General features: G+C 33.5%; 2 protein-coding genes across 2 annotated transcripts; both read right to left on the bottom strand.

The window, feature by feature from the left end:
- Positions 1 to 1,647: 1,647 nt before the first annotated feature.
- Positions 1,648 to 2,829, bottom strand: LOC135727235 (GTPase IMAP family member 7-like). Its single transcript, XM_073812481.1, has 2 exons — positions 2,814 to 2,829; positions 1,648 to 2,504 (listed from the first exon to the last, which is right to left on the bottom strand). Exons 1-2 carry the CDS (start codon positions 2,827 to 2,829, stop codon positions 1,648 to 1,650), a joined length of 873 nt encoding a protein of 290 aa, XP_073668582.1.
- A 363-nt stretch (positions 2,830 to 3,192) lies between these two features.
- Positions 3,193 to 8,815, bottom strand: LOC135737426 (GTPase IMAP family member 9-like). The gene is made up of 3 exons (XM_065255246.1): positions 8,718 to 8,815; positions 6,004 to 6,598; positions 3,193 to 3,767 (listed from the first exon to the last, which is right to left on the bottom strand). The coding sequence occupies exons 1-3, from the start codon at positions 8,813 to 8,815 to the stop codon at positions 3,759 to 3,761; spliced, it is 702 nt and encodes a 233-aa protein (XP_065111318.1). The 3' UTR covers positions 3,193 to 3,758.
- Between the last annotated feature and the right edge of the window lie 911 nt (positions 8,816 to 9,726).

The raw sequence follows: 9,726 nt of genomic DNA, 5'->3' as shown, positions 1-9,726 counted from the left end.
TAAAATACCAATAGGGACAATTAGCTTTTACCATTAAAACCACTACACTGTAGTGTGTTTTAGGCATATTCCATTAGAACCAATACATATTCCATTAGAACCAATACATACAACCAATACATACCATTAGAGACCAACAAAAAACAATACACTGTAGTGTGTTTTGGGCCATATTCCATTAGAACCAATACAATTCCCAATAAAACCAATAAAACAATTAGAATTTTCTGTAATGGTTTTATTGTTTTTTTTTCAGCAGGGACCACACCAAAGATATTTCAAAATTCGAAAATATATTAAATTAAGCTTTACTTTTTACAGCATATTTAGCATATTAAAACATATTTTTGGGCAGAGAAATTTATTTTTGTTTAATGGTTTACTCAAAGATATTTATTAACTTATAGGGCAAATAGCCCCTGGTTATGTTAACTGCGATGGTTATTAAAAATGCCACAGGTTTTGGTTGAAAATATAACATGTAAACTAAACCGTTTTTCGAATTTATTGCACATTTTAAAGTTAAAACAAGCATTGTACATTGTCAGAAAAAAAGTAAAAATTTTTTACAAAACTGTACATTGTCTGTCATTGGGTTGGTACGTTCAAAGGTTAATTTTTGTACCTTTTGGGTATACAAACATTGAAATGTTGTAGGTAGAGTATTATACCCTAAGGACCTATTGTTTATAGTTAAATTTTAGGGGTACAAAATCGTTAATGGCTACCTTTAAAGGTACAGAATAGATCCTTAAGGTACAGTTATGTACCCAAAAAGGTACAAGATAGTATTTTGTTTAGTATACATGTAAAGGTACCGACCAGAACCTTAGGGTACCCAGTGACAGAAAAAATAAGAAAGATAAAGAAAAAATACATAAAACAATCATTGAGATGTAGCCTCAGCCTAAATCTTCTCTCTTTAAATGGCCACATATTTGGGTCTTGAAAATAAACTGTTTAAATGTGACACTGATGTGTATAACAGCAAACATAAGAAAATATAGGCATAATTGTTTAACCTAGATTTTTCATATAGTAGGCATGAAAATATCTGTCCTCCCTAATAAAATGTGCTACTTACTTTGGCTGCGCGTTGATGTGCAATGTTCCCCGATCTGTTGTTTGTAATGTCCTCTACTTTCATTGTTGACTTTTAACTGATCTTTTGACAAATGCATTTCTTCGCCCCCATGTGGTTAAACAAAACTGTATAAATAAATGTATAATAAAAATGTTTTGCTCAATACCTTATTTTTCTTGTTTTAAGGGAAAGTTCACTTTATTATTTTGCAAGAATGGCATTTTTTATTATACATTACATCAGGTATATAATAGAACAACTTGAAAATGTTTATTAAAATAAAATAACTGAATAATGTATCACTACATGCAGAAGACAGCTACGTTACAACTTCCCAAGCAACTAATATTTAGATTTTTTGTGATATTAAAGTTCATCATTTATAATGATTAAAATGGGCTATAGGTTATTTTATCCCATGCTGGGTAAAAATTGAACAGAACACATGCTGGGTTAAAAATTACCCAATGTTTTTAACCAAGCAGTGTGCTCTTAAAAATATCCCAGCCATTTTTAGAGTGTAGATAGCAGTATTTGTTTTTTCATTTATTGTCTAATTAGGCCTAGTTTGTTTTTGCATGCAGTGGGATATAACAAGGCTCTTTAAAACAAGGACAAACAGATCCTAAGTAACCTCGTAGCCACTCGATTGCTCCATGATATGGTTTAAGTGACATTGCCCATTTATATGTTCTTTCTTCAACTTCATCATTGATCTGCTCTTCTGTTAATCTGCCATTTGATTCTTGTCTAACCTCCTCTATTATATTTTTTATGTACATGTCCATACACTGAAGCATATCAGTAGTGTAGTATCTTCCTCCGTTCTCTTCTACCATCTTGCCTATGGTGTTCAGCAGATTCTCAACCTGAACTTTGTTGCTCCTGTATCCTCTCTTCTGATGATTCCAGTATCTGTTATCAATTACATGGCAACGACCTCCACACTTATCCACCAACTGCTGTAACTCTGGATTCTGATTAGCAAATTCCTCAATGGTCTGACCTATATCCAGATTATCACCATGAGTGAAGAGGACAACTGCATACTTCAAGGAATCTTCCCCAAAAAGGCTTCTGATTTGTCTCACAATGTCGATCTCATGAGCTGTGTACGTCTCAACTTTGAGAATAATTAAGATGGCATGAGGCCCTGGAGGAGATCTGATGATAGACTTCACTATCTCCTTCTCCAGCTCTTCCTCAGATAGAGACGTGTCCAAAACTCCAAGTGTGTCAATGTATTTGATGACTCTACCTTGGACGGTTGCAGTTATACAGAGAGATTTCTTAGTCACAGAAATGGACTGACATTTTGTGACAAAGAATTTACCATTTAAAATGGTGTTTCCAGTTTCGCTTTTCCCACTACCAGTTTTCCCAAGAGGCAAAATTCGCAGTAGTTGTTTCTCCTCACACCCTGTGGTAAAAAGATGGAAACAGAGAGATGTATGTATTTATTTAGCAGGTGCTATAGCAGAACAAAGAGCAGTTCTTCCTTTAAAAAAAAAGTTTTGGTCATACACCTTATTTTTATATGACCAACCAACTCATGCTTTATTTAACCATGTAAAATAACAAATAATGTGAAACACATCCTAGTGCCTGCATGTAAAGTTTTAGCTGTAGTTTTAAACTATACACAATAAAATAAACTTTGAATATATTCCACTTTTCAAAATAAAATAAAACTTCAAATAAAAACTGAATAAAATTTTAATAGGTCTACCTGATATTTTGTGCATGGTTGAATTGTATGCTTCTAGAGAAATGTTAAACATTTTAGCTACATTTTATTTAATTAAATTTTTTGCATATAGAGATATGCCAATAAATACTACTCTGTAAAAAAACTAGCTTTAGTTATGCATCTGTTTGCCTGTAACTTACTGTAGATTTAACTTTGTTATTTACTGGCAACAGTTTGTTCAAAGTGACCCTGAGCTATAGAAAAGTGCTATATAAATAAATAAATAAAACTTCTTCAAAGTTAAATAAACATGAAACATTAACAAATATTACATTTATAACAGTTTATGTTGATTGTAACTGATCTATTATGTTACATGAGCACACAATAAATGATAACAAGCAAGAAGATCTGATGATAAAGGGATACCACTTTTATTTAATAATTAAATTGAGTAAAATACAGAATGATAAACAATGATACATGTAGTTTAAGATAAATAAGAAAAAGGCAGTACATCAATATCTAACTATAAAATACAGTAAGAATTAAGCAGATTTCGTATGCATTACACCTGTGTGGTTGGCTCTAACTCACACACCCATACTAAATGGGATGGGGGTAATGAATGTCTTGCCCTTTTTGTCAATGGCAGTAATGTTAACATTAAAGCAAAGTACAATGAATATACAGAAACATTTCAAACTAGGCAAAGCATGACCTACAATACTGACAGCATAACAAATGTCCCATATGTTACATTCTTTAATAAAGGTTTAGCACTAAAGTCAATGCTATCTCACGAGAATTTGTACATATTTTATGAGTAAGCTAATTTGTATTAATTCATACGACCACATTCGTAGATTTTTGTATGATTTTCTTTGACCCCGTGACGTTGGGGTTAGGTGTGGGGTTAGGGGTTGGGTTTCGTCAGTGGCGGATTTAGCAAATTGGGGGCCCAAGGTGAAGGTATGTATGGGCCTATCCGATCTATAAAAGAGAACGAAAAAATAGTTTTACTCCAAAATGAAGATGGAAAGCAGAGAACACACAAACCAAAAGAGAATAAGTCAATGGGGCAAAAACAGCCACAAACAGTAAATGAGGGAGAACATTTTTAAATCTGATGCTGCACAAAAACTAGCAATGCTTCAAAGCCAATGTTGTTACTAATCTTTCACATACCCAAGACTGTGATAAAAGGTAAAAAAAAATCTAGTCCACAATCACTTTTATTTTGAAAATAAGTAGGGATGCACCGAAATGAAAATTCTTGGCCGAAACCGAAAACCGAAAAAGAGGAAACCAAGGCTGAAAACCGAGACACCGGAAAAAATTATTTTGCCAATTATTAGTACAAATGCATTTATGGCTATCACTATGTACTAACTTTACTAGGGGTGTGTGACGGATCACAAAACTCATGGTTTGGATCACATTACTGTTTTTGATGCACGGATTGGATTATTTTTAAGATCAGCGAAAAATGGGTGGGGAAAATCTAATAACAAATAAAGAAATTGAAAAAAATTACGAAATATAGAAATTTATAAAAACAATTAAATAAAGAAATTTATAAAAAAGAACAAAGTTGCACATTAATAAGGGCTAACACATTAGGTACAGAAATCAAATTAAATTAGTTATAACACTGTCTTTATTGTATACATTAAATATATTATTATTTTCAGAGCTACAGAAGTGATTTTCTTTTTGTCTTGGGTTGCTTGATTAACATTAATGAAACAGACTTAAGTAGGTTAATTGAGGTTACTGTCTCTTTAAATAAGTAGAGACTGGTTTCTGACTGTAATCTATACATACACTTAAGACATAAACAAATGTTTTTATTAGAAAAAGAATACTTTGGAGAAAATTTCGTTTATATGTGCCCTGTCAATAATAGAACGATTTTACGTTCGCTTGTTTGCGTCTCACTCGTGTGTGCACTATTCAGTGGCAGCTACTGTGGGTCATGTGATTAACATTGGTTACACAGGTTGATTAACATATTTATGCAAAAAAAATTGAAACCAAATATTTATCTGATTTTAACAGCAGTTTAATTTAGTGGATGTTTTCTTTACGAACATAACGAAAGGTATGTGAATTTGCCCACAGTATATTTTTGAGTTTTTGAAAAATTTTCAAAGCATTTTCCCAAAATATGTGTCAAAATAAAATTTGTCACCAAAAATCATTCCATTTGTTGAAACACAGAGAAAGTTGTGGCCAAATTAAGACTCAAGAGCACACCATAGTGGACGAAAACATTCCCAACATAACATAAGGGTTAAATTAGTTTTTATATAGTAACGTTATTTACTTCACCACAAAATATTTTTTATCAGTGCTAAGGCTATTACAAGCAGAACTAGGCGGTTGACTTCAAAGTTTCGACTTATTTCTTAAGAATATTAATAAAATTTACAATGCTTTTGAAGTGCTCATGATGATAAGGGTTTTATTTATTTATTAGGTTGGTTGGGGGCCCTCTAATATGACTGCCGGTAGGGGGCCCAAGCAGCCGCCTACCTATGCCTCTATGTTAAGACCGTCTCTGGGTTTCGTTATTGTTTTTTCATGAGAATCATATGCTTTTTACACGTTTAACTTCATATGAATTCATACGAATTAGCCAACTCGTAAAATGTACAAATTCTCATGAGATTAGGCTGCTAAAGTCATGTTTATTTTAACTAGTGTAGTCTGAACACAGTGTTCCTTGCATCACTAAATTTTCTGCCTTCTTTCTACATGCATGAGCTGCCTTTTTTACCGCTCCCCCTACTGTCTGTTCTCCCTCTACAGCTTTATATCCGGTATGACCTCCAACTACTGCTGCACCTGCAAGCACAGCACCTCCAACTACAAGACAAGCACTTGTCAGCACATCACATGGCTCTTTTAACAATGGTGCAGCAGCTGAAACCATATCAAAACCTACATTCTTAAGAACAAAAACAATACACGTCGGAATTCCTAAAAAAGCACCCAGCAAAACCCCTGTTGCTACTCCTGCAAATCTCACTAAGAATTTTGTGTGAACTCTGTTCTCAGCCTCATCTCTGATTTGCTCTTCCAACAGTCTTCCATTAGATTCCCTATTAATCTCATCCTCCATCTCTTGGATTTCTCTATTCACAGTTTGTAGCATTTCATTAGTGTAGCGTCCTCCTCCATTCCTCTTTATCATGTCTTCTATAGTGTTCAGTAGATTTTCTACCTGAACTTTGTTGCTCCTGTATCCTCTCTTCTGATGATTCCAGTATCTGTTATCAATAACATGACAGCGACCTCCACACTTATCCACCAACTGCTGTAACTCTTGATTCCTGCTTACAAAATCCTCAATGGTCTGACCTTCATCAAGATTATCACCGTGAGTGAAGAGGACAACTGCATAGTTTAATGCATCTTCCCCAAATGATTCTGTGATTTTCCTCACGGTTTCCATCTCTTGACCAGTGTAAGTCTCAGCTTTGAGAATAATTAAGAAGGCATGAGGCCCTTGAGAACTTTTAATGATAGACCTCAATATCTCTGATCTCAGGCTGTGCTCAGTGGAAACTGTATCAAAAAAGCCAGGGGTGTCAATGTATGTGATGGGTCTCCCATTGACTGAAGCTGTTTTTGAGTCGCATTCTTCTGTCACAGACACCGAGGAACACTTTGTCCTGAAAAAATTAGGAAGACCTAAAATAGTATTTCCTGTATGGCTTTTCCCCGTTCCTGCTTTACCGAGTGAAATGATTTGAAACTCTTCCTTCACAGGCCCTGTGAAAAAAGAGAATTCTAAAGATTTTGGAATATTACTAAACCTAACTTCAATTTAAGATATGACTCTGCCTAGTTTTGTCCCTTGTTAAGTTTTGTGTCTTCTCATTTTGGAAATTTGTAATGACAAATTAATGTCTTGAATCTAAAATATTACACTAGACACATTTCACTTGCTTGTTTCTGTATTTCTTCCTTGACTTGTACTGAAGATGTTCCCCATGGCAACTTGCTCCGCTCTCGAGAGACTCTGTAAGAAAATAAAACATGGCTAATCAAAATCATTATTTATGGCTTTTCCCAAGGTATTAGTATAATACAGGTGCTGGTCATATAATTAGAATATCATTAAAAGGTTGATTTATTTCACTAATTCCATTCAAAAAGTAAAATTTGTATATTATATTCATTCATTACACACAGACTGATATATTTCTATTTCTTTTAATTTCGATGATTATGACAACTAAGGAAAATCCCAAATTCAGTATCTCAGAAAATTAGAATATTGTGAAAAGGCTTTTGAAGACACCTGGTGCCACACTCTAATCAGCTAATTAACTCGAAACACCTGAAAAGGACTTTAAATGGTCTCTCAGTCTAGTTCTGTAGGCTACACAATCATGGGGAAGACTGCTGACTTGACATTTGTACAAAAGACAACCATTGACACATTGCACAAAGAGGGCAAGATACAAAAGGTCATTGCAAAAGAGGTTGGCTGTTCACAGAGCTCTGTGTCCAAGGACATTAATAGAGAGGCGAAGGGAAGGAAAAGATGTGGTAGAAAAAAGTGTACAAGCTGCCTGGACGTGCGTGAGACAGAGACAGACTGTGTCATCTTGCGCACAAACGCGTCTCCGTGCAGCTTTTAAGCAATACTCAAGCAAGGACACATATGCAGTACAAATGATTTCTCATACAAATGGGTACTTTACCAGAACGTCAGGGCAGCAATAATTTGAGTCATTTACAGGCCATTCACAAATTAAGAATAGAAAAGTGGGCGAAATGTCTGTAGGCACGTGTGGACATGCACAATGCGTTATTTTTTTTTCTTTTAACTGATAATATTAATTGTTCAAGTTGTTGAATGTTGAAATTGAAGAAATTGCAGATTTCATTTTCCAACAGGACTTGGCACCTGCAGACAGTGCCAAAGCTACCAGTACCGAGCTTAATGTTCTTGCCACGCCGCATTGCTGCAGTTATTCAGGCAAAACATGATCATACTTTTTATATTTATATTTTTCTGTTGGCCAAGATTTCTAACAATCCTTTCTTTGTATTGGTCTTAAGTAATATTCTAATTTTCTAAGAAACTGATTTTGGGATTTTCCTTAGTTGTGAGTAACATCAAACATTAAAAGAATTAAACGTTTGAAATATATCAGCCAGTGTGTTATGAATGATTATAATATATGTTTCACTTTTTGAATGGAATTAGTGAAATAAATCAACTTTTTGATGATATTCTAATTATATGACCAGCACCTGTATTAACTAAATGTTAAAACAGCCTGATTTTATAATATTTTTTTGGTGGGCTATAATGTGTAGCAGGCAGCATACAGTATTTGATGCAAAATTAACAATAAACAGTAACTTAAAAATTAAAGTGCTTCACAATGCCATAGAGAAACAATTTTTGGCTTACTAAGTTCTATAAAGAACCTTTAACATCCCAATAACCTCTTTCTTTTACAAAACGTTCTTTAGATTATAAAAATGTATGAAAGAAATGGTTCTTAAAGAACCTTTGACTGATAGGTTCTTTGTAGAACCAAAAATGGTTCTTGGAATCGAAGTAAATAACCTCCTTAATTTTTAAAGGTGATTTTTTTCTAACATAAACCCAATTTTCTTATTTTTATGCCTCTACTGGTTAATGAATATAACACAGATTTTTTGCTTGAATGCAACAGGCTAAAGTTTTTTTTTTTACAATAAACGGAATTGACACAACGGTGTAAGGAAAAACATGCGCAGTATATTAAATCAAACCCAACCAACAAATGGAATAATCAATAAACAACGTTACCAGGTGTCTTGTCAGTTTAAAAAACTACATCTGGGCTTATAGATGATACATGCACCCAAATGTGTGTCCTCTTTAAAAATATATATTTTAATTATACTTACATCAGTTGTCGGTGATGTTACCTTCGCCTTTGTTTCTCGCTTTCACTTTCACTATGGAATTTTCCGTTAGGTTCTGGAATTATAACATCCCATCTTTTTATGGCCATTGTGGCCCCCATGTGGTTAACGGAAAGCATTACACCATGGCACAACATCCACGATTATGCTGATAGGAATTTAACCACATGCTGCTTAATGACATTTCGAAACTTCACATTTTAAAAACACGTTTCGTCAACTTTAAAAGTATCCTTATTATGACCACCACTGTATCTTCAAAGTCATCATTATGCTCTATAAACCACAGAATAGGGCCATCATAAGGAGCTTTTCGTTTTTGCAGAAAACATGGAATAACATTACTGATGATGAAGTTCTGAGGCAATATATTGACGCTATGCTATATATACACCACGGGGTATCACTGACATTATATATACACATATATATATATATATATATATATATATATATACATATACTCTTAGAAAGGATGTGTTAATTTTTTATTTTTGTGCGTTAAGCTTTTAACACATTATGTGTCATTTTGTGTCAAAATAAAACACAAGTTGTGTTAAAAGTAACACAAAATGTGTTGTTTCAATAATAACACAGAGATGTGTGGATTCATATATATATATATATATATATATATATATACACACACACACACACACACACACACATATATACATACATATATATATATATATATATATGTGTGTGTGTGTGTGTGTGTGTGTGTATATAGATAGATAGATAGATAGATAGATAGATAGATAGATAGATAGATAGATAGATAGATAGATAGATAGATAGATAGATAGATTAGAGATATCATAATATATACATTCATTATAATACACATACTTTACATACACATCCATACATGTACATGGTATTTAAGTGCTTTAGACTGCTTTTCATTGTGCTTTTCAAAGCCATTCAAGTCATTGCTGTATTCACAAATCAAAGCCTCTCTATGCATTGCATCTTTAAATCTGTAGAAAGGAAATTATGATGATGTGAA

The sequence above is a fragment of the Paramisgurnus dabryanus genome, chromosome 17 (genome assembly GCF_030506205.2).
Source record: "Paramisgurnus dabryanus chromosome 17, PD_genome_1.1, whole genome shotgun sequence".
Classification (NCBI taxonomy): Eukaryota; Metazoa; Chordata; class Actinopteri; order Cypriniformes; family Cobitidae; genus Paramisgurnus; species Paramisgurnus dabryanus.
Note: the sequence above shows the minus strand (reverse complement) of the source record. Positions and strands in the feature narration are given on the sequence as shown.

Coding starts and splice junctions, on each gene's coding strand:
- LOC135737426 (XM_065255246.1), bottom strand. CDS start 8,815: ATGGGGGCCACAATGGCCATAAAAAGATGGGATGTTATAATTCCAGAA. Junction 6,599..8,717: donor AGCGAGAAACAAAGGCGAAG/GTAACATCACCG, acceptor AATTGAAGTTAG/GTTTAGTAATATTCCAAAAT.